Source organism: Colletotrichum siamense (genome assembly GCF_013390195.1).
Source record: "Colletotrichum siamense strain Cg363 chromosome Unknown KSG_Cg363_contig09, whole genome shotgun sequence".
In the NCBI taxonomy this organism is placed as follows: domain Eukaryota; kingdom Fungi; phylum Ascomycota; class Sordariomycetes; order Glomerellales; family Glomerellaceae; genus Colletotrichum; species Colletotrichum siamense.
Window position 1 is genome coordinate 2,866,296 of NW_023501022.1, and position 23,601 is coordinate 2,889,896.

Genomic DNA, 23,601 nt, shown 5'->3' on the forward strand with positions numbered 1-23,601 from the left:
CTTTTCTTTCCTGATGAAATGTTCTTAAAACCTTCGTTCGTAAATGACGGAATTGACTCGATCAATGCATACATACAGCCCGCACGGAGCGACCGTCTCTGAGGCCAGGGGGAACGTGGTTCTTCTGTGGGGCTTGGCATTTTGAACGACCAGATAGCTTTCACGGCGTAAAAGGAGGGGGATGAGGAACGAGTCAGCCCTACAGGAGCAAACTATTTATGGTCAGCAAACGCCGACTCCGAATCGAAGAGTCACATATAGTCAAAAGATGAATGTGAAAAGATGGAATTCTGGCTGTCTGCAGCATTACCATACAAATTCCGCCGCCCATCATCTCCCGTAACCCAAGCCATGTTTTCCCATTTCATTCCACCGAAAGAAATCCCGATCCAGAAACACAAAACCCCGCAACCATTATATAGTACAATTACAATAACAAGTCCGTCGTGAGAAAATCGACACGTGAACTCATGAATCCGTCGCTACCAATGCTGAAGGCTGTGATATGCTGAACTAGTAACGATGACGTCTGGAGCGCCCAGCACCAATGTCAATGCGGCTCATCTCCTGCATGAGAGCCCACTCGCTCTCGCTAGCGTTGTTGGCTCCGCTCATGATGGGCAGAGGGATCTTCGCCGGGATCGGGGGACCGCCACGCATGCCGCCGGGGGAGCTGCCGTACTGGGGAGCGTGATTCTCACTAGGGTAGTCCCACGTGCTCGCGCGTGACATGCGAGGCGGCGTGAAGTCGCTGCCATGGTCCTGGTAGTTGTGCGAAGAGATGGGCGCCAGGGGACTAGATCCTGCTGGCGAAGTGGAAGGAAGAGCAGACATGCGTTGCGTCTTCTTCTGCAACCGGTTTCGGGCACCGGCGTTTGGAGCGGGCGGGGTGCTGTACCGATCCGAGTCGTAGGAGACGGGCGAAACCTGGGATTGCGGTCGAGCCGCGATGCGAAGCTGACGACGACCGCTTGTAGGCGCAGGTTGAGGAGCCATTGAGACTCTTGAACGTACGGATGCTGTGGCTGGGGTCTTCGGACCCTTCGGCTCAGGCTCCGGCGCCCAAGTGTCCATGGGCAGGTGATCGGAAGGATCAATCTCACGGCCATCATGGGTGATGATCTTCTCATCCGGGTCGGGTCTGGAGATATCGCTGCCAGTGGCGGACAACGTCGGGTTGAGCGCATCATATGAGTCGGGACCGAAGGGAACGCCAGACAATCTGCGATGATCCGGGGGCGGCGCTGGACTGACCGACTTGCGCTTGATCGTGTGAGACGGGTTGGGGGACATTCCTCGTCTAGACTGCGGCGGCGGTATCGGTGAAAGACCACGTGCGCGATGTTGAGGATGAGGACTGACAGAAATGCCGCGTCTCATATCGTGGTGAGGATTGGGCGACACGCCGCGTCCCCTCATATCGTGGTGGGGATTAGGCGATACACCACGTCCCCTCGTGTCGTGGGCGTAGGGGTTCGGAGAGGCGCCACGGCCGCGCATATCCTGAGCGTAGGGCTGGGGGGATGCGCCCCTGCCTCTCATGTCCTGAGCATAAGGTTGAGGGGAGGCACCTCTTCCTCTCATGTCATGAGCGTACGGCTGCGGTGAGGGACCTCGTCCTCTCATGCTTTGATGCGGGGGCGCAGGCGAAGGACCGCGTCCTCTATGCATATCACCACTGTAAGCCACAGACTGCCGGTTGTCGTGTCGCGGCGGGATGTAGGTCTGGTCGTTGTATCCGGGATGCTGCCTACCACGTGTCGGCGTCGTGATACTCTCGGTTGTGTAACGCCTTGTCTGACGTCGGTCCTCGTAAATGCGATCGGTGACATCTTGTGTGAGGCCGGGATCGACTCCTGGCACCAAAGAGGCAGGGACAGAAGGCATGGTCGTTGCCTTTATCTCGGTTCCCGAGAGCTCGGATCGCTGCGATACATAAGAGTTCTGGCTGCGAGAGTGGTAGTCTTGAGGGCTGGGCGCGAAGTCTCTGGAGGCAATGGGAGACTGATGTTGGCGCACCATCTCATCGCCTCTGATATCCCTCGTAGCGATGGGCGACACTTGGTGACGAACCATTTCATCACCTCTCGGGTCACGCATAGACATGGGAGACACCGGCTGATGTCGGACCATCTCGTCGCCTCGAACGTATGGCTGCGGCGAAGTGCTGTAGTGAGAAGGTGAAGCATTCCCTCTTCCAGCAAGCACCAACTCATCACCTCTAGGTTGGTACTCCGGCTGCTGCCGGTAGTCCTGCTGATAGTCTTGCTGGTACTCCGGCTGGGGGGAGGTGCTGAAGCGACCCGGAGATGCTGAACCGCGGCCCGCAAAAACAAGCTCGTTGCCCTGAGGTTGATAGTCTGGCTGCGGCGATGTGCTGTAAGGACCTGATGAAACCATCTCGTTGCCCCTGTCGTAGGCGGGATTAGGCGACTGGCCGCGCTGGCGAGATCCTGCACTGCCTCTGCCGCCAATGTTCAACGGCGCCGGGCTTGGCACTTGGTCGTATCCCTGATCGTGTGCTTGTTCTTGGTATTGAGGCGCTCGAGCGGGCTGCCTAGGGCCAACGGCCAATGCTTGAGGTGGAGGCGGCGCTGGCTTCTGATCCTGGCCAAAGCCCAGTTCGTCATACGGAGGGACGCGCGATGTCCTTCGAGCGGTAGTCTTATTCGCAGGTGTAGGCGATTCTGGAACATCCTCAACCGTCGGCTGCATAGACCTGTACTCAGCATGTCCATCATAGGAGTGGTGTCGGGGGTGAGACTGCTCCTGGAAGTGATCCTCTGGAGCTGGCAGAGCGTGTCTGACCTCTGGAGCAGAGTCAAATCCACGGTACTGCGGTCGTCCAGGGTATGCTGCCGTAGAAAACGACATGCGGTGCGCCTCGTTTCGGAGAACATCCTGTCTCATGGCCGCATTTGCTGATTTCGGCGGCGTGTCGAACGAGCCCCTCAAGACCATATCCTGAGAGTTTCCTCTGCTGCGGTGAGCAGGAGGCGGCGGCGGCCTATCATCCTCGGCTGCGGGAGAATTTCTCGAGTCCTCGAGAAGATACGAATCGCGGGGCGGTGGCTCCGAGCCTTGACGATAGTGGGCTCGATCGACGATTTCTTGGGAAGCATATCTCGGGCTGTAGTCTCTCTCGTCGTGCTGAGAAGTGGGGCTATCGTAGCGCTCGTGCCTCGTGGGAGTGTGCTGAGGTGTCACCTCGGCGGGGTGAGATAGGGCAGCGGGTGACGTCGGCGCAGGTAGCTCTGTCTGGCTGCGAGAAGCAGGAGAAGCGTGGTACTCAATAGCCTGCAATGGCGACGGCGTCGGTACTTGTGCGGGTGTGGGCTTCTTCGTGGGCATCGGTCGAGAGCCTGACAGACTCGGCTGCTCTCTCGGTTCTGGCGCTGGCGACGACGGTGCGCTCATCTCCTTGGGTCCTCGAGGGCCACCAGCGCGAGGCGGGGTCGGTGCTTGTTCTGGTGACGGGGCGGCGGGGGCCTCGCCCGTGAAAGGATCGGAGGGCAGCGGGCGTCTCTTGATCTGCTTTCGAGGGATCGTTCCATGGGATGCGTACGTCTCAATCGGCTCGGCCTCGACAGGCTTGGGCTTCGCTACGGGCTTCTCGGGCTTTGGCCGGATATCGTAGTATGTGATCTCCATGCGAATCTCTCCGGCATACTTGCCCTTGAAGGTCAAGTTGCGCCACAAGTCGTTCTGCCCTCCGCCGGGAACAATGATATCCCTGAGGTCGACCCACGTCTCTCCAATGAGGTCCGTCTTCTTATCGTCGTGGAATACTGACACCTTAAGCTGGTAGTAGTCTGGGGAATCGTGGACAGCGAATCGAAGCTCTTGGTCCCTGCAGAGTAGTATGTTAGTTGTTATCGGCGGGCCATGAATGGGTTCGGGGGAAAGTGTCGGTACCATTTGGGTGTCTGTCCTCCGCGGATATCTGTCGTCGTCTTCTTCGCTTCCTTGCCGAGGCGTGCTGCACAGTAGGGGTCCTGCTTCCCCATGGTCTTGCGGTTGGGCAAGTTCTTTGCGCGGTCGACGATAGCGACCAGGGTGCCGATCAATGGGCCATCGACGCTGGGGTCGGCAAAGATGCCAGCCGTGTGCATCCCATTGAGTGGGTGCGATGCTTTCGCTTTGGACGCTAACATGTTTTGTGTTTGCTGTATCTGTGGTGTTGTAAGGTGTTGTTCGATGGGTCAATTCGGATGCCGTTTCGGGTTGACAAGGCGACGAAAAACAACAAAAAGTGAAGCTGCTGGCAAGCCACACAGTGATGCGGATGCTGGTAGAGATAGGAAAATGTTGGCAACTCTAGATATAGAGAGAGAGCTCGTTTACATTGGCGGCTCGGTTCGTCTTCTTTTTTGAGAGACGGGTATCAAAACAATGGAGGGCTCCAGGCGAGAGAAATATGACGATAGGGCAGAGACACAAACAACGGGTGAAACAAGGACGATGTTGGCGATGGAGAGAAAGAAGGCAGGGAGCCAGCACCCGAGTCTGCGTCTGAGCCGAGGAATGAATGGCAAACGGCGACGATGACGGGGTGAGAGGGGGAGGTGCAAGAGAGGAAGTGAGGGTGAGGGAGAAGAGAGAGTGTGTGAGTTTGTGCGTGCTTGTGTGCGTGTGAGAGGAAGAAAGACAGACAGACACCCGGTCAGATCAGATCAGGAAGAGCAAAGCTAAGCAAGAACGAGCCAAGCAGCGCAGCGCAGCGTGAGGCAAGGCAAGGCAAGGCAAGGTCGGGAGCGTAGCAGCAGCGGGTGGGAGGAGGCAGATGATGAATGATGATTGTTTTTGGCTGGCGCAGGGCAGGCGGCGGCGACGGGCATGCAGCAGCTGGAGGAGCAGCAGCAGACGTGCATGCAGCAACAGCACGGTACCTAGCAATTGGAGTCCATTTGGAGTGGGGTGTGGAATCTGTCTGGTTCAGGTCAGGTACCTTACCCAGGATCCGTACTGCGTACCTGGAAAAACCGGTGCAGGCAAGAGCTTGGTACCTGGGTCTCGCGGGTGTCCTGCCACTGGCTGCAGGTATCTCCTAGCTCTGTTGCAACGGACGACAGGTCCAGCTAACCTCGATCAGCGATGGCGCGCCTTACCTGCCTCATAGTTTTTTTTTTTTTCCTTCTCTTCCCCTCCCGGCACTGAGGGAAAGAAACTCAGCAGGTACGAACCAAATAGAATGCCGCTAAAACAGGACAAGCGCCAAGGCCAAGCGCCAAAAAGACAGAAGCCGCACTGTACATTGTGCTGCGTGCAGGGGCCATCCCCAGGCCGCGCGTGTGGTGGCTGGGCGAATGAGGGGCGGCAGGACCCCACCTTGTCTCCACCAAGCACCTGGATTGGGGAATATGCTGTGGCTGGTCGGGCTGGGAAACGCGAGACACCTGCCGTGGCCTGTCACTTTTGTCACTCCCCCAAAAACCACCCTCCCAGGCATCCAAACAAATGCCAGAAACAGGGCACTCGCAGAGTCCGATGAGACGACCGCCCATTCATGCCATCCGCATCAGTTATTGAGAGCGTCAAACTGAGGTAATGGGAGAGGTTGGTCCGTCTCTTCTCATCGCAATCTCACCACCCGCTCGCTCGCTTGCCCACCCATCCAACCCAGATCCAGCATCCAAGCCAACATCGCGCCCTCCCGCTGTCCCTTGAAGAACCCTGACCCAGGGCGGGCAGGACAGGACAGCCAGGCCAGGGCAGGGCAAGCAAGGGCCCAGCAGCAAAAAGAGAGGTTGATGTCCCGCCGCCGTAGTCCACAGCAGGGGTTCATCGCCCTGAGTTGCGCCTTGCAGGGGTTCTCGAAGCCGGTCCCTTCCAGCCCGGCAAACCTTTTTTTCAACTCTTTCATCTCCCAGAAACCCGACTGCGCATCCGTATCGCGGTCAATCTTGCTCGCTTGCGAAAGTGAGGCCACAAGAAACCATGTCTGCACCCTAAAGGCTCCTCTTCCCGCTCCTCGCCAAAACTCCACCGTCCGGGGAGCCCTACAAGGTATCTCACAACTGAGCCACTTCGGCTCACTCTACCTGTCACTGCGGGATGGGCAGAGTCTGGACGTGTCTGATTGCGGTTCGTCGACGTGACTCGCTTGGCTCTCGGTAAATGCCTATGCTGCATTGCAGTTCCACGGACACTGCCAAAGCAGTCTTGACCGTACATTCAGCGACTTCTTCAACCTCGCCGAAACGGACATTGACAACCTAACCGAGCGATCAAAGCCGTCAAGAAGGCGGTCGGAGCTGTCACTTTTTGACTTTCCCGCTCAATCAGACGATTGGAGGTTGGGGAACAACGCATCGGGCCCGAACGACCACTTCTCGAAGAGAAAGATGCCTTGGCGCCGACTATCCGCTTGTGCTATGTTCCCTGTCGAGCTGACAAGACTCGAACCGGGCAAAACCTTCAAATAAACAAGCTACGAAACCTTCGCGGACGTGGACGAGCCCAAAGTCCCTCGATTCATTTCTTTGCCGGTCCAATCTGCTCGCTGGAAAGGCGTATTGGCGTGTCTCCGTTCAGAAAACGAAAAGGCGCCGTCCAATCCGCAGCTGCAAGGCATTGGTGAAAACACCGATGGGGCCAACGGGGGATATGCACATCATCCCGAAGACTGAGCCTCAATGGGTGACGCGCCCCAGCTTTGCCGCCGCCCCAATGAGAATCGTCGAAACAGACTCGGGAAGCGAAGACAACATCATGAGCCAATCAAAGCCCTTTTCTCGACGGTTCTTCATGTCATGATTCCGAAAACGCTGCCCCCAATCAATTTGACGCGACCCGATCGCCGGTTTCTAGACCTTTGGAACCCCGCCTTGAATAACACAACACGCCGGCCGGGCTCACACGATGGTGCACTGCTCTAGTATTCACGAAGTTTGTGAAAGCTTCGGGACCGACAAAGTGTATCCGAATCAGACGGTTCGTCCGAGCGAGGGCTTGGGAGAATTGCGTATTCCGTCTATTCATTTGACAGACGTTTGCTCATTGACGTTGCTGGCATGCTTCTCACCCATTCCCATCAACAGGTCCGACCTGCCCCACCGCCAAGCTGTGCAGAAAAAAGAGCTGACGTCGACCTGCCCCGCCGGCAAACCAACAAAAATAGAAGCAAAAACACACAATCCCAATCATTTAAGCTTCCTTTCGTTTAAATCGCGATAGATCGTCATTGTGGATTCCCAAGTCCATCCAACAGAAGACGACGTCAAAAAGTGCCTAACAAGGCACACTCTCATATGCACAAGGGGCCGTTCCCAGACAATGCACGCCTTGCCGTTCGGTCTACCCGTCTCCGCGGCGAAGGGATTACGTGTTGGACGTACGTCTTCCCGCATTCCTTCAAGACTTCCCAAGACACACAACTTGCATTCCGATGCAAGTTCATGACGAAGACGAACGTTTTTCGTCTCTCTCGAGTCCGTGTTCATCTGGCACTCTGCGACCAAGGCCGCATCCAGGCCCGCAAGAGACCATCTATCACTAATCTTCTCATCCGTGCCGTTCCTGCCATCAGCGTCGTCGTCACTTGCTGGAGGTACACCGAAACACCCCAAGTGACAACCTCCCTCCAAGTCTCACCATGAATCGAAAAAAGAAGCAACCATAACCCGCCACACGGATTCTAGCGCCACGTCCAACGGTCAAGCCCTTCCTAGCGCTTGGGTTCAGGACCCCTTTTCAGCATAGTCCATTGTTGAACTTTCGAGCGAGAAAAAAAGCCTCAGCACAGTGTCCGCATTCCGAGACCATGGAGCGCGTCTCTAATTAGTTCATCTTGTCTCCTTCCCTTTCTCTTCTCGAGTAACCGCCCCCCACCCGCCGCCGCTTGCTACTAGGCGCATCTCTCCATGGCAACCATCCCAGACAACGGCACAGTTGCCGTGGAAGAAGAAGATTTACAGTCGGCGCCGCTGGCCGCAATGATCTATTGAAAAGGAGGCGAGCGCCTACTAACATTCCAATGTTCCAGATCTGTTGAACGAGATGTTCTGACTCGGATGTGTGAACTAAACAGAAGAAGTCTGTCGCTACGACCCACGTCGAAAAAGAGCCTGTGATGTGGTCAAGACAAGGGAGGCGGGCAGAGATTACGATAGAGACGGCAACACCGATGACGATAGATGGTGACAGTAACAGAGAGGTAAGACATAGTAGCTAAGGATGCAGACGAGAAGACTCAGCTTAGTTCCTGCCTACTTTCTGAAGGCCCACGAGCGTCCGTTATCACGACGACCGACAGCACCCCGGTTCACATTCGCGCCGCCTCTGGGCAGATAAAATGAAATCGAATACCACATTCTATGAACCACCTGATTCTATTGCGCAAACCACGGCATCAAGCATGATAGTCGCCAAGCCCGGGGCCACGTATCTCTACACCCGGTACGACCCCCGCAAGCCGGCGCCGGCTCGGAGGTGGGGACAGGCTCGCTTCGCTGCAGCATGTCCGCGTCTCCTCGCCCGGCCCGAGGACTTTACATACGACGTCCACGGGCTCTCGATGCGTCGGACACCGCATGCCACGCAGTTCTCACGACCAAACTCCATCATCTCATTCCAGCTCGCTTTCACTTGTTAGAAATCAGTAATTAATATCCAGAGACTTGCAAAGTCCATCGCACTGTGAAAGATGGAGACGGGACCCCCTTCAGGTTCCTACACGATGCCCGAGGCGGGGGCCCCCATCGGCGACTGTGGAATTTGGGGATCAAACTTTCCCACACCGCCGTCGGATTCCGTTCCCCGACATCTTTCAGCCTTACGAATTGAATGAGTGATGCCCCCCCATGCCCCAACCACAGGTACCTTTTTGGAGAAAGGCCGAACGATGGCGGCCCGACGAGCGGCGTTTATGCGTTGTTCATGAAGGACACAAAGAAGCTGAGGGGCACCACCATCACGGGAGGGATCTTGCCTGTACAAGACCGGAGCTAAAGAGCTCGTCATTACAGGAATTGAAGGGAGCTTTGGGCACCAATGGAAGCAAACCAACCCAGCCCAACATCGCGATTCACATGCTCTTCCTTCCAAGTTCAGGTCCTTTGTTCTCTGTAGTGGAGAGTTGGTGATAGCCAGCTTCAACACGCGCGGCTTTGCATTTCGTCGGACTCAGTTCCGGTCCCCTCGCATTCCTTCCCCAAACGCTCTATCGACGTTTATCGTCTGTGGCTCAAAGGCCGTGCGATGTAAAAATTCCAATATGTGCCTCCCCCGGCGTGAGCTCTTCGCTACAAGCTTTCATAATATCCTCTTTTCGAGTACCGTGTCTTCAAAATCTCCCATAACCGCCAGTCGCCCAGCAAGAAGTGTCTCTCAATATATCTTTCAGTCCTTCCATTCCAAGAGCTTTCCGACCTCCAAAACGCCAACCATATCTCCCTGATCAAGCACAGCCAGTATAGAGTCCGCGCGGCAGACGTACTCGCCATCGTCGGCCGCTCCTTGCATGTTCCTCACAAAGTTCACCGCCCGCCGTACCGTCGTCTCCGACGAAATGGATAGCATCTCCGCTCTAGGCACCATCAGCCCCGGGATCTCCTTTAGGCACCGCGCAAAGTCCTCCGTCGCCAGTTTCCTGATCCGGCCCGGGGACGCAACGCCGTTGCCTATCCGGACCCAGCCCGAGGTCGAGTCGTAAGCTGCCCGGAAGAGGTCCGCGCCGACGCTGTCTGTACACAAGCCCACCAAGTCTGGGATGTCCGTCCAGGGAACGGCAAGGTCCAAGATGGTCTGCGGTTTCCTAAACGCAGCGCCAATAGCACCTCCCGGGTGATTTTTCGAGAACACTTGTGACATGCTGGGATGCAGCTCCTGACCTGCAGCAATGGCGAGCGCATCACCCACAGCCAAAGCAACGGTCGTAGATGTCGTGGGCGCGGATACACCAAACGACGCCGTTTCGCTCTCGTGAATGGGTGCCGGGAGGAGAATGGTGTCCGGCCTCAGCTTAATGAGCTCACACGTGTCCGGCCGGGTGTGTCCCGTGAGTATGATTAAGGAAGAAGGCTTGTCCAGGTGAGGCAGCAGGTTGAAAAGCTCTGACGTCTTGCCGGAGAAGGTGATGAACATTAGGATATCGTGTTTTTGCACTATGCCGAGGTCGCCGTGTAGTGCGTCGATTGGGTTCAAAAAGACGGACGCGATGGAGAGGCTGTTGAAAGTTGCGACCAGCTTGTTGGCAATATGTCCGGATTTGCCCACGCCTGTGATCACAAGCTTACCCTTCTCGCCCTTGTGCCGTGTGATTGCTGCGACCGTGCGATTGAAGCCGTCCCGGGCAACTGGGTCTGTCTCGTACAACGCAGCGACTGAGCGCAAGGCTGCTGCTTCTGTCTTGAGTACGTGTGTCGCAGCATGAAGACGATCTTGTACTGTGACCGAATTCTCTTCTGTCTCGAGCATCTCATCGGGCGATCCCAAGCTGAGCTCTTCTAATTCTTCAAGAAATTCGTCCTCCGGGGGTGACACCGGTGGTGAAGGCGGCGACGGGGGCGGCATCGATTCGCAGTGAGGAGCTCCCAGCACGTAGACGGCGCTGGTTTGCACCGGCCGGTGCTCCATGTAACGAGAGTCTCCCATGATTATGATGTTCGATTGCGGACAGTAAATGCAGCTTGAGGTGAAGCAATTGACGATCCGATCGCACGTTGTCGTCCAAAAGTAGTTCGCGGGCTTCGTTATCGTTATCAATCAAGCAGAGTCAAAGTGTCGCCGTAAACTAAAATTCGCAATGCGCCTCGTCCCTTTGAAAGTTTGCTCTCTGGTGGGGGAATATGCAGGCGAGGACAGCTGCGCGGAACCACACAAATAAAGGCCCAATTCACCTGAGATTGAGTCGCGGGGAGCAGCTGGAAAGATGAGCAAAGATGTAACCAGATTCCATGACGTTGAGAAAGATTGCGGCGGCCGGGGTTTAATGAGAATTTGTCCGAAGCGCGCGCGCGAGTTGAGTTAAAGAGCAGAAAAAGCAGGTCGAATACGTAAGATATGTAAAGATACCGAGGACCCTGCGCGAAAAGCGAGCGAGCTTCCCAAACTCACCTTAATTGCTGCCCCTCCACTCGGGGCTACCCTTGGCTTAGCTTCACGCACAGTGGGTAGCTCTCCCCGATCCGGATGCCATGACTGGCCGATAAACCCATCTCTTGGTGCGGCATGTCGCGCGTGGAAGGGATGGCTCTGTATGCCCTGCCTCTGGCGTGATCGAGCCTGGCGCCCTGACTGGATCCCTGAAGGAGGGACGGTTGGTAATCAGATCCGAGGCGGATAGTCTCGAGTTCCATGAGAAAGCTTGGAAAAGTACAAGCCTCATGCTTTGTGGACGTAGATGGCGCTCCCACCGGTTCCGGGAAATCGAGTCATTCAAGGGGGCTCATAGGCAGCTGGCTTCGAGAACGATGAGCCAGACCGAACAAAGATACGGGCGCGATAGACAGCGTGCGGCGTGTGTGTTCCTCCCAAGCAGCAGATAGGCAGGAGGTCGGAATCACAAGCAGCCCGAACCCTGTCCATCCGGTGGGGTTCCGCGAGTCTATGATCCATCGATGTTTTTTTGAGCATGCGTTAGACATCGATGCGGCCAAACAAGGCGATGATGCGTGCGTTTGGCAGACGTCAAAATCGACCATCCTGGACTGCCCTGGCCAAATACTATTCCAGTACAATTTCCTTGACCGCCGTTAACACGGCTCAGGCAGATAAAACTGGCGTTTATTTTGTTTTTCGTAGCCGGCTAAGGTTGTTGTGAAGATCGGATCGGATTTCAGCGGAGATTTCGGTTGAAATTTCATGGGTGTACAGAGTACGATCGCCGAAGACCCCAAAGACCCTGGCCGCAGGTGTCAACAAGACCGCAAAAGGCCCGACCTCCGCTTGAGATCCGCTTCGAATGTCGCTGAATTGGCTTCACAACACTCGAATTGCACAGCTGTCGTGATTCATAAACTTTTGGTGTTTTGTTTCCTGAGTCGCGTTGCATTCGTTCAACCCTCTATTGTGGGAGCAACGTTTGCCATTCTCCGAGGACTCGCAACTCGACCTCCCATTAGCCGGGGTGAGATTGTGCAGGAGTAGCTCTCAAGCCAATCAAAAGAGCCATGGGCAACACGACTTCTGGATCCGAACACCGCATTGCCATGCACGGCAGTTGACACGAGAGCGAGAATAAGGATCGCTGGAGCTGTGCTAGCGAGAGCCAACCATGTTCCGGTATCACGGTTGCGCTGTGCAAGTTTGTCACTGTCGCGCTCAGGAGAACCAAACCGCGCTGGTGGCCAGAGGTTTGGACCTTGGAGGAGAGATCGTTCAAAAGAGCGCAAAGGGTCATCCCCAGATGACAGAATGGACGCGGGAAGCAGCAACCCAAACGTCGTTCTCTGCTGTGGTAGTCGCCGTACTTCTTGAGATTGACTGCTCGTCTTGTCCGCATCATCTCCCTTGTCACTCTTTTGCCTCAGAATCCCTCGTTTCTTCGCACTCATCAAGATGCATCTTGGCGCAGCCATCATCGCGGCTCTGAGCCTCACAGGCTATGCATTCCCGAGACAGCGACCTGGATATGTCCGGATGCTGCCGCGGGCCAACGACACCGAAATCTCATGCGGGCAGACCGAGTACACGCTGACCGAGGTGAGATCGGCGGCGGATGCGGCTTGCCAGCACGTGGAGGATGGCACGACAGCGGGCAGCTCGAGCTATCCGCACACGTACCGAAACCAGGAGGGGTTCGACTTCAACGGAGTCGAGGGTCCCTTTGTCGAGTTTCCGATGAAGACAAGTGGTGTCTACAAGGGCGGTAAGCGATTCAGTGCAAATGGCATTTGTCGGTTTGCGTGGGTGGTGATGAGATCGGCGATCCGGGCGTGGGTGCTTGTGCAAGCTATTAGTCGCAGCTCGCCAAGTCGCATTAGCGGCAGGGCTGGCCGCTCCCATCCCCCCCGCGATGCAGCGCTATCTCCATGATTTGAGAAGAAAAAGTGAGGCTTGAGCTGACAAGTTTCTCGTGATTGTAGGCAAGCCAGGAGCAGACCGGGTTATCATCAACGAAAAGTGCGTTCTTGCAGGCCAGATCACACACACGGGAGCCAACGGCAACGCGTTCGTGGGCTGCGAGGGCACCAGCTAGGCGCCTATTGGATGGTTGGCCCAGAGAGGCGACGCTGATAACGGTCTTGGTGTTTACCCCCCACGATCTGCTTTAAGCGTCTGACAGAGCTGCCTTGGTGGTTTGGAAAGCGGTTAGCACGGCTAGGCAGTTGAATTATGGCCACGTCGCCGACAATCTTCTTCTTGATGATTCTGCTCCAGCCTCTCTAATTTGTATCCGTTTCTCGAGAAATTTGGTCTTCCTAGTGTAACAATTCGTCGCATGTCGAAGATGCACTCTCCATCTGCCGGCGGCAAGCGATGCGCGAATTGAAGTGGGATGAATGCAAGATGCAAGATGCCCATCTCGGAATTTAGTCCGTGCCGGTCGGGCGGTGAAGGCCAAGGTGAAGATGAAGGGCCGTCCTAACAATTTCGAGTCAACGCTAGGGCGAGGTAATCTTGGTCAGGACGCAGGCGGTTGCAGCAACGGTGCGTGAGAAGTGACCGCCGGACGGAGAAGATGGTGGTAGTGGTGGTGGTCGGTGGTCAGTGGGCGATCAGCGAGACGAGACGACGGACGAGTACCTACGCTGGACGAGAGTGGTTGGCTGGTGCTGCAAAGCCCGTAGCTACCTGCCCTGCCTGGCAGTTGCCTGCCTCCCTCTGTGCCTGCCACACTGCGACAGGAGGCCAGAGACGAGCAAGGTACATCCGGACGCCTCACGTTTTGGTGTGAGCATCACCAATTCTGGTACCAAAGCATTGTACCTCTCTCTGCCTCCCTCCCGCCCCCCGGTGCATCATCCAGCCCCCGTCCCTTCTCATGTTACCAAACCCACCTGCACCACACGCGTACGGCCACAAGCCTCGACCACTCACTGGACGGCTTACCGGTTTGGGGAAGCAGGTAGCGTCATAACTGCAGCCAGTCTGCCCACCACCAGCTATTGATAGGCAACCCCCCAAGACTTGCAGGTTTCCCATCGAGTTGCCTCCTTCTTTCCCATGGGAGCAACTTGGCATCTTTTTCTTCCTGCCTCATACCAATCTTTCCAGGCAGAGAGGAGGAAAGAAAGGCGAACTTTGTCCTGAAATACGACACCTTGCCGACTGCGAAAATGACACGAGTCTCTGTCTACAGCACCGCCCTCGTGGCTTTTGTCGCCGGTAAGTACCTACCACCATTTCCCTCGACGGGTCCCCCGCGCAGGCAAAACGGGAGGCCGACGGTCGAGGTATCCACCCTTGCATCGTCGTCATCGCCCGTTTCTGAAGCTCGAAGCTGGGCGCGATAGTGGCGCCTGGGGATTGCTTCAAGCACATCAATCGGCAACAACATCATGCATCGTCAGTTCACGATGGCTAACGTTCTGCTCTGCCAGCGACGGCGATGATCGTTACGTCCATTATATTGCCGCACTGGGTTTCTTACTCCGTTACCGCTACCGACGGCAACGAGTTCTCAAAACACATTGGATTGCACAAAATCTGCTCCAACGTCGGGCCTGGACCGGCGTGCAAAGTCTTCCCGACCGACGAATTATGTAGCAAAGATGGCGAGAGATATTTCTGCTCCATGTGGCGCTCCGTTGGCTTCCTCGCCTCTTTCTCGACAATTATGCACCTCGCGTCTTTGGTCACTTTCCTCGTCATCATGAGCGGAGGCAAGTACAAGCGCGAGACGGGCTGGAAGATCCTCGCTGGGCTTCTGATTTTTGTCGCGGCCGTTGAATTTATTTTGATGGGCATTGTGGTAAGTCTAAGGCAGTTGCGTTATAGTACGGGCCAGGGTCACAGAGCTGACGAGCATACTAGGCGTACCTCTTCGACAACGACGAGCAGTTCCGCGTCCCTGGCTGGGGTCTTGACACATCCTGGATTCTCTGCACCGTCAGCGCATCTGTATCTGTTCTCTGCGCTTTGGGATTGGGTATTTCCTCATTTGTTCTCCCACCGGAGGAGGGCTACGAGTTCCTCAACGACCCGCTGCCGTGATTCACGATGGACTTGGATGATGAATGCCCGAAACACGCTAGAAGCTCATTTTTCATTTCTAGCAGGCATAAAGGGAAACGGAGTTTGCATATTATTTTTCGCCAAATGAGGAGTTACTCTTTTCTTGTTTTGGTCAGCGGCTATGATGAGAGCGATGAGTGGCTCGCATCTGGTTCATGCGCTGCCAAATAATCTACATATGAAATATACAAAATCAATCTTTGTTTGGAAGCATCATTCCGCGATGCAGCTAAAGCTCGGGTTTTCAGCTGGACAAGAGTGACGACACTGAGGCGATGGAGATAAGCGCTTGGGGGCAAGTGCGGGGCCGGCCGGTCCCCGCATTCACACCTTCCAAATTGTCAAACATCCAACGGCGCGCCATGGCCTAACTTATATGAGTCCATCTGCTCCCAACAAGCCTCTCCAATCTCATTCGCACGCCTTCGAGCTTCACATCCTCCTGGAGCCCGGCCCAAGGTCTCAAACCGTCTCTCTCTTCCTCACAAACCAGCGGTCCAGAAGCCCGGTTGACTCATCCCAACATGACCGTCCCCGCGCAAGAAGAGGGCCTCACACCCTCCCAGCTCGCCACCTTCAACCGCGACGGCTACCTCATCATCCCAGGCGCCCTTTCCCCGGAAACTGTCCAGGGCCTGCTCGCCGAGACCCACTCGCTCCTCGACAACTTCTCCCTCGCCGACCACCCCATGACACGCTTCTCCACCGGCGAGAAGGCAGACCACGTCGGCGACGACTACTTCCTCACCTCGGGCGACAAGGTGCGCTTCTTCTTCGAGGAGGACGCCTTCGACGACGCCGGCAACCTCGCCAAGCCCAAGGCCCGCGCCATCAACAAGATCGGCCACTACCTGCACGTGCTCTCCCCGCCCTTCGCCGCCGTCTCGGACCCGGCCTCGACCGCCGCTGTCCCGGGGAAGCCGGCCGCCGTCGCGCGCAGCCTCGGCTTCAGGGACCCCCGCTGCCTGCAGAGCATGGTCATCTGCAAGCAGCCCGAGATCGGGGGCGCCGTGCCGCCGCACCAGGACTCGACGTTCCTGTACACGGACCCGCCGTCGGCCGTGGGGTTCTGGTACGCGCTTGAGGACGCGACGCTGGAGAACGGGTGCTTGAGCTTCTTGCCGGGCAGCCACCGCTGGGCGCCCGTGGCGAACCGGTTGGTGAGGAAGGCCGGGGACAAGGGCACGGAGATGGTGGAGAACCAGGGGCCGCGGTTCCCGCCGGGGGATGAGTACGCTGCGCAGAGCGAGGAGGGGAAGGGGGCGTATGTGCCTGGCGAGGTGAAGGCTGGCGACCTGGTGCTCATCCACGGCAACTTGCTGCACAAGAGCGAGAAGAACCTGAGCCAAAAGGGGCGGATTATCTACACGTTTCACGTCATCGAGGGCGAGGGCACGAAGTATGATGAGAAGAACTGGCTGCAGCCGCCTGAGGCTGGGTTCACCAAGTTATATGCCTGAGTCATGGGTATCAGTCTGCCCCAAGAACAAAAAAATATAAAAAGATCCATCTAGTCTGGTTTCCCAACCATGCGAGTGTGAAGACGTCAAAGGTTGTACATGTGCCTGGCTTGCGTCTGCCAGCTTTATCACCTCTTGCCGGCAGACTTCTTCTTCTTCGTAGTAACCTCCTCCTCTTCCGAGCTGTCATCATCGCTGCTGTCGTCGTCTTCCTCCTCGGACGAGGACGACGAGCTGCTGGAGGTCTCCTCGGCATCCCGCTGCGCAGCCTGGCGCTGCACCTCGGACTCGTTGTCAGAGTCATCGTCCGACGAGTCGCTGTCGCTGCTCGAGTCGTCGTCAGAGTCGTCATCAGAAGACTCGTCAGAGCTGCTGTCGACATTGGCCGTGCGCTGCTTACGACGGCGAGAGGCACTCTGCTTCGTGCCGTCGTTGAGCTTCACCCTCTTGTCGACCGTCTCCTCCTGAACAGCAGCGGCGGCAGGCTTTGACGGCGCCTCCTCCGTGTCAATGGTCATGGCATCGCTGTCCTCGCTCTCTGCGAGCTCCTCCAATATCGTCTCGGCGCGCATGCGCTTGATCACACGCTGCGTGATGGCGACGTCGCTCGACTGCGCCACGAAGCCGCTCTCGTCGAAGCGCTTCCTCTTGCCACTACTACCGCCATCCTCGGCGCCAAGCTGCTTCAGCCCGGCCAGGACCTTCTCGTACTCGGACTGCTTCGAGTCCGCGTCCGGCGTGCCGTCGGGGAAGGCGGCCTTGCCCTGGACGGCGTCCTCCTTCCTGACCTCGTCCGCCGTCTCGCGCAGCCGCGTCCGCGTGTAGCCCTTGAGGTCCTGGATGTACTCGTAAAAGGTGTCGATGTCGGCCGAGGGGATGGCCTCGGTGTGGAAGACGCGCTTCATGAGGATGGACTGGTAGTTCTTGTTGAACTTCCAGGTCGCGCGGGCGTGCTTCCAGGCGCGGAGGTACTCGAGGGAGGGCTTGATGTCGGCCTGCGGCTGCTGCGTCGCGGGCTTGGCCGGCTTCTTGCTCTTGTTCTTCTTCTTTGTCGGCTCGGCGACGGCGGTGGGGTTCTTGGTGTCTTCGGTGAAGGTGACGGACTTCTGCTTCCTCAGGGTCGGGGGAGTGGCAGCAGCATGATGATGGTCGTCGGTGCGGGTCCTTTTGAGGGGGGAGCTGAACGCAGGGGGAACGGACGAATGCTCGGGACGTTTCCTTTTGGCGGCGGCGCTGGCGGCGTCCGCCGCGCCGTTGGCGTTCCGGGCGTCGTGGTGTTGCTGGTGACCGTTGGGCTTCGATCCCTCGGCAGCAGGGCCGCCAATCTCTGGGCCGGACTTGAGCTTGAGGCCCAATCGTTTCCAGGCCGGTACTTTTGCGGACATGACGGGCAGCAGCGGGCACACCCTCTTCGTTTTTTTTTCTGCGTCCCGGAAAGGCGAGGGAGGGAGGGGAGAGAGGATCGCTGGATCGGAATTTGGTGTCTGCGGTTGCGCCTGCTGGGTCTGAGGAGGGTACAGAAAATGCAGAATTGGGCCGCTTCAATGCTCTCCACGTGTGCTCGGCCTATTAGATTGGAATGCGATGGCCTCGTGTGCGGCAGTCCGATTGGGCGCGACGTGTGGTGCTCGAGACTGGAGGGTGAAAGTCGGGAATGGTCCCTCGATATTTTTTTTTTCCTTTGGACGCTGCCCTGCCATTTTTTTGGCAGCAGGATGCGTTGTCGTTCCCGCAGTGCCAGGGGTGCCCCGCTGTATCCCTGCACTGCAGCTTTTCAGTGTGCACGTACCAGGTCTCTTACTTATGTAAGCGTTGTGTCGTCTGCTTATTGCCTCAGGCTAGACAGACAGTTGCTTGGACCAATCCAAGGCATCCACTCAGCCTTCCCACTGGAGCTTCCCGGTACGTTGCCTCGCCTGCTCTAGGCAAGCTCCTGCAAACGCGTCGATATCCCAAGAGCTTCGTCAGAGCTCAACCACCAACGTCGAACCGCCATTTCGTCCACCTTCACCCCACCACCGACCTGCCACAGCTCACCACCGTCGAGCACGATCTTACTGAACGCAATTCGACCTACGTTGACCTAGAAACACCGCCAAGATGTCGGGTGCGTACTGGGACGGCCACCGCTACCCCGGTGACCTCAGCCCTTCGGTCGTCAATCACAGCTAACGAGGCTTCTTACCCCAGGTGGCTCAGCTTACGACCGACACATCACAATCTTCTCCGAGCAGGGAAGATTGTACCAAGTCGGTATGTATTCATCCTCCGCCCGCAGCCCGATCGATTGCCCCTCCCTGCGGTGATGCCATCGAGCGGGGCCTCCAACCACGGCCTCGAACCGCCCAGCTGACGAGACGATTGCGCACAGAATATGCCTTCAAGGCCATCACAGCTGCCAACATCATGTCGATAGGTGTTAGGGGCAAGGACTGCGCCGTTGTCCTGTCTCAGAAGAAGGTTCCTGTACGTTGAGACTGTCAGCGGGGATGCAGGTGTCGGACGGGGGACTGACCCAATAAACAGGATAAGCTCATCGACCCCGCCTCCGTCTCCCACATCTTCCAGATCTCCCCATCTGTCGGCTGCGTGATGACCGGTTCTATTGCCGATGCCCGTGCCTTCTCCCAGCGTGCCCAGGGTGAGGCGGCCGAGTTCCGCTACAAGTACGGCTACGAGATGCCCGCCGATGCTCTCGCCAAGAGACTGGCCAACATCAGCCAGGTCTACACACAAAGAGTAAGCACGGCTGAAAAGCAAATGGAAGGAACCTGGAACTGACAAGTGATAAAGGCCTACATGCGCCCGTACGGCGTTGCGACGACACTGATCTCATTGGACTCGGAGTTTGGACCTCAGCTGTTCAAGTGCGATCCTGCCGGATACTACATTGGCTACAAGGGCACCGCCGCCGGGCCCAAGCAGCAGGAGGCCCTCAACCACCTTGAGAAGAAGCTGCGCAACAAGGAACACGCCCCCGGCGACTGGAGGGAGGTTACTGAGCTTGCCATTACGACGCTCAGCACCGTCCTCAGCATGGACTTCAAGAAGGGCGAGATCGAGATCGGTATTGTGGGAGGCCCCCGTGCAGACGGCCAGGAGGGAACCGACCCCGGTTTCCGTACGCTGACCGAGGACGAGATCGATGAGCGGTTACAAGCGATCGCGGAGAAGGACTAAGGTGGAAGAGACGAGACCCGGCTAGTGGAAGCTGGATAGGGTCGGTGCGTCCGATGAAGAAGTCCGCTGGCGACGTCGATTCCGCCAACAGACCAGATCGCGCCTGGCCGCCGCGGGATGTGTAGACGAGAGTCGAGCTGGTAGTCTCACGAAGCCAGACCCCCCGCACACGATTGTACTACTAGCCAGCCTACAATTTGATATAGATCAAGACATGCAAAAGACGTTGCCATGATCAATCCAATGAGATTCAAGCATTGTCCGGCCGAGTAGCCCTATGCGGCCTGGCTGAATGCTGAGGGACGGCAGGTATGAGAAGAAGCACGTCTGTGGCTTGACAGAAGGCAGCGGAGAGATGAGTTGACGGTTGGTGTCTCGGATGCCGAATGTTAGGGAGATTCGAGACAGCAGACACGGGGCTGTTTCCGTGGGTTGAAGGCATTCACATCGGTAGGCATCTTTTGGGAGCCCCCCGGATCACGGGCGCAGAGTTTCGCCGAGTAAGTGAGACGACTGGTGAGACGACTGGTGAGACGGTTTTCCACAGGGCGACGACTGGCATTACGGTCGTGGTATCTTGGAGCAAGAAAAGCAAGCAACGGGCAGCGGGCATGTGGAGTTCAAGCCACCGCGGCCACAAGAAGGCTGAACTGACACGGCTCTCACGGCGAGTCCTGACACGCGAACATTTGAGGGCGGCCTTACTATGAACAGCTAAGGTCCCTTTCCTCGCTGTCGGCCCCCACTGTTGGGGACTAGGGTTTGACCACCGCGGTGTTAGGTTTGTGCATTACACTTCAAACACGAGCCCACGGGTGTGGGAGCGAATGAAGCACGGGAATGGCGTCCAAGACATGAGCTGGATGGGTCAGCCCTTCGAGACGCTCCGTCCAGTCTGCTTCACAGCAATCGAATCCCCACCGGGAGAAATTCTCGAGTCTGCCTTCTGCTAGGACGCAACAGGACAGAGACCATGCAGCCGGCGTCTTGCGTCTACTTATTGCTAGGGAATGGGTGGTCGTCGTTGAGGATTTGGACAGTGCATGGAGAGAAAGTGGTAAGGACAAGGGAGCGAGCGAGCGAGCGAGATAGGCATGGCTCGGTCGGTCCAATGCAGGTGGCAGTTTTTAACGGATGGAGCGGCGGTGCGTTCAGCTGGAATAAAACGTGCCAAACGTGGGCAGACGTCTAGGATAACGGTGCTCATTGGCCACAGGCGCGGTGAAGCCACAGCACCTGCAGCCCGAGGGCCTGCCAGAGCCTGGAAGAGCCTGCCAGAGCCCTGTCACTGTCTCCAGCCCGTTTCCCGATCCGGCCGCCAAGAGTGGTGTGGAGTCAGCTGAAGATCCACCGACCTTACCTTATTCTTCATCCCTGCTGCCAGCCCTGGGGAAAACGACGTGGACATTTCACATTGCGAGACCACCGACCTACGAAGAATACCGTGGGACCGTCACCGCGGGCTCGCACTCTGGCCTGGGCGGACTGCCTGCTTGGGCCAGACCGACCTCAGACCGACCGGCCAGCCGAACTTTGCCTATCAGAGACTTCTTCTTCTCCTTCTGCTGTCTGCGTCATCCCATCTTTTCTCCCCCGGTCCCTGGTCCAATGTCCACACCCAGGACCATACCTATCACGGCTAGCAGGGCAAAATACCTTACAGTAGTCCACCTTTGGGTCGGTCTTCTGTGTCTCTGAGATGGTTCACAGTTCTGCTCTATACCCACCATCGCGAACGAGCGTTGCCTTACCACACGCACTCGACTACTCAACGAACGACGCACAACCCACACCCTCGTTCTCGGGCTTGGTCTCACATCCCGCGCAGCCTCAAGGGCATCTGTCGAGCGACTGAGGTCCAATCCGGGCCTTCTCAACCCCTTGGCTTGATGTGGCCCTGACCCCTACAGCACATCAATCAATATGACAGCCCTGCAGGCGACAGCCGGCAGCCCCCCCAGCAGCCCAGACCATCGAAGCCCTGCAGGCATCGAGCACGCGAGTTGCATCATCATCGCCAGGCCTCCCGAAGAGAAGAACCGTCAACCCCAGTCAACCACATAATTAGCATCCCACAGCAAAATGTGTGTCTCTCCTACCTACGACACCCACCACCACCACCACCCACCTACCTCCTCGCGCCGGGAACCAGGGGCGGCCGCGCGCGCCACCAGCTCGGCTGGGGTCAGTCTAGCTTTGAGCTCGCAACGCCATCCCAACTGCCAGGTCCCCGTCGCCGCCCTTCTTTTTTCTCCGATTCGTCGGCCGGGACTATCAGCGAACCGGGGGCCAAGGTGTCTTCAGACGAAGGACATGAACCACCATTGGTCAAGCATGTCGAATGAGCTCATGCATGCCCTATGGGGCTCCTCCGCCGTTCGGGACTTTCACTCCCCCCAAAGGCAGAGAAGGCTACTGCTGCTGCTGCCGTTGCGGGCTGCCAGCTATCATACCCTACCCTACCCTATTCCCTGGTAGGCCGGGCAAAAGCTTGAGATTGCGGTTTCGTGACGGAGCATGCCTGCCTTGGGTCTCGTTGACTCTCATCTTCCAATCTGCAATTTTCGTGATTCATTCTTCCTCTTCCTTCCCTTCGTCTCTTGTTTGTCTTTCGTGGGAGGCCGTCGAGAATGTACAAAAGCCGAGCGGCGTGGCGTTTGATCACTCTTCAATGACACGGCATCAAACAGCAACTTCATCTACAACAGTCTCTCGTTCACCTCACCGGCGCCTTTCTCTTACGACCCTTCTCTTATACCGGGTCACTTTGACTCTTCTCAGACTACTTTTAATCACTAAACTCTACAATTGCTTGCGCAATTCGCTGCTATGGACGGGTGTAAGTTCATCATGAAAAACGTTTGGAGGCCCGCCTCCTTGCGCCGGACGATTCCATGGCTGTATCTCTGACCTGCTCCTAGTCAACGAATACCGGACCATACGAGTCGCCGAGGTCCTCTCCGACTTTCGGACTCTCCAATACTACATCGCTGCGGCGCCTACAGATCCTCCCAATATGGAGGACTATTACACCGAGGGGTGGGCAGCTTTGCGCCAGTGCTCCCTCGACGGGCAGCACGTCCTCAACTGCGCCGCCGACACCAGTGTTCCGCAGGCAAGCGGCGGGCCGCTTGAGCAGGAGAAAGCGGAGTTGAAGCAGTCAGTCGCTATTGCCCATCGATCGCGACATGCGCGCATCAAGTACTGACCCTGGGACTCTACAGATGCCTCCTCGACTCGTTCGCCAGACGGCACGAATGTCAAAAGATCTACCTCCGCCAGGCTGCTGCGCAGCGGTGGGTGAACAACCGGGACGGCATCCTCCAAGGCGGCAGACCGACCAACAGGAACCAATCACACCTTAGGGCATGCGACCAGCAGCTGAGAGTTGTACGTGATGTTGTTTGCTTTCCACCACTGTTTCTGGGGAGATTGATATCATGGAGGACGGTTATTGCCAGTCCCCAGGTCGGAATGCCAGACTAACACGGCAGGGTTCATACAGGAACTCTCTGCGATTACCGATGAAACCATATACAACGAGCTGCAGATGTCAGACCGCGCGATGGGCCGCTGGACGGCTGAGGACCCTAGCCTTCGGAGCGTGCAGCGCTGGCTTCGCGCGCGACGACCGTAAGGCATGCGTATCGCGGATGTCAACTAAACCCCACGTGTTGTTGCGAAAATGACGAAGATGGATGTTTGATGAGGTCATGAGACGCCTTCCTCTCTAGCTGGCATCCGGGGGTTTCTAATTTTGTATAAACGGCGCATGGAGGATACCAAACATAATACACGGGAAGAGCGATAATGGGTTTCCTTGGGCCTATCTCAAAAGAATTTC

The 23,601-nt window shown here is 56.9% G+C and overlaps 8 protein-coding genes across 8 annotated transcripts; 5 read left to right on the plus strand and 3 right to left on the minus strand.

Moving 5' to 3' along the window:
- Positions 1-513: 513 nt before the first annotated feature.
- On the minus strand, positions 514-4,154 carry fic1 (Ingression protein fic1; the record flags this gene model as incomplete). Its single annotated transcript, XM_036645293.1, has 2 exons — positions 514-3,850; positions 3,916-4,154. The coding sequence occupies 2 exons, from the start codon at positions 4,152-4,154 to the stop codon at positions 514-516; spliced, it is 3,576 nt and encodes a 1,191-aa protein (XP_036489912.1).
- Positions 4,155-9,339: 5,185 nt separating this feature from the next.
- On the minus strand, positions 9,340-10,593 carry RP505 (Uncharacterized protein; the record flags this gene model as incomplete). The annotated part of the gene is made up of 1 exon (XM_036645294.1): positions 9,340-10,593. One exon carries the CDS (start codon positions 10,591-10,593, stop codon positions 9,340-9,342), a length of 1,254 nt encoding a protein of 417 aa, XP_036489913.1.
- Positions 10,594-12,498: 1,905 nt separating this feature from the next.
- CGCS363_v013446 (Extracellular guanyl-specific ribonuclease) lies at positions 12,499-13,138 on the plus strand (the record flags this gene model as incomplete). The annotated part of the gene is made up of 2 exons (XM_036645295.1): positions 12,499-12,808; positions 13,026-13,138. 2 exons carry the CDS (start codon positions 12,499-12,501, stop codon positions 13,136-13,138), a joined length of 423 nt encoding a protein of 140 aa, XP_036489910.1.
- A 1,081-nt stretch (positions 13,139-14,219) lies between these two features.
- On the plus strand, positions 14,220-15,096 carry CGCS363_v013447 (uncharacterized protein; the record flags this gene model as incomplete). The annotated part of the gene is made up of 3 exons (XM_036645296.1): positions 14,220-14,268; positions 14,484-14,854; positions 14,917-15,096. 3 exons carry the CDS (start codon positions 14,220-14,222, stop codon positions 15,094-15,096), a joined length of 600 nt encoding a protein of 199 aa, XP_036489911.1.
- Positions 15,097-15,641: 545 nt separating this feature from the next.
- Positions 15,642-16,577, plus strand: PHYHD1 (Phytanoyl-CoA dioxygenase domain-containing protein 1; the record flags this gene model as incomplete). Its single annotated transcript, XM_036645297.1, has 1 exon — positions 15,642-16,577. The coding sequence occupies one exon, from the start codon at positions 15,642-15,644 to the stop codon at positions 16,575-16,577; it is 936 nt and encodes a 311-aa protein (XP_036489916.1).
- A 128-nt stretch (positions 16,578-16,705) lies between these two features.
- Positions 16,706-17,962, minus strand: CGCS363_v013449 (uncharacterized protein; the record flags this gene model as incomplete). The annotated part of the gene is made up of 1 exon (XM_036645298.1): positions 16,706-17,962. One exon carries the CDS (start codon positions 17,960-17,962, stop codon positions 16,706-16,708), a length of 1,257 nt encoding a protein of 418 aa, XP_036489917.1.
- A 715-nt stretch (positions 17,963-18,677) lies between these two features.
- Positions 18,678-19,757, plus strand: Psma6 (Proteasome subunit alpha type-6; the record flags this gene model as incomplete). Its single annotated transcript, XM_036645299.1, has 5 exons — positions 18,678-18,714; positions 18,768-18,830; positions 18,949-19,043; positions 19,104-19,316; positions 19,371-19,757. The coding sequence occupies 5 exons, from the start codon at positions 18,678-18,680 to the stop codon at positions 19,755-19,757; spliced, it is 795 nt and encodes a 264-aa protein (XP_036489818.1).
- A 2,829-nt stretch (positions 19,758-22,586) lies between these two features.
- CGCS363_v013451 (uncharacterized protein) lies at positions 22,587-23,394 on the plus strand (the record flags this gene model as incomplete). Its single annotated transcript, XM_036645300.1, has 4 exons — positions 22,587-22,596; positions 22,679-22,916; positions 22,982-23,147; positions 23,263-23,394. The coding sequence occupies 4 exons, from the start codon at positions 22,587-22,589 to the stop codon at positions 23,392-23,394; spliced, it is 546 nt and encodes a 181-aa protein (XP_036489310.1).
- Positions 23,395-23,601: the final 207 nt, after the last annotated feature.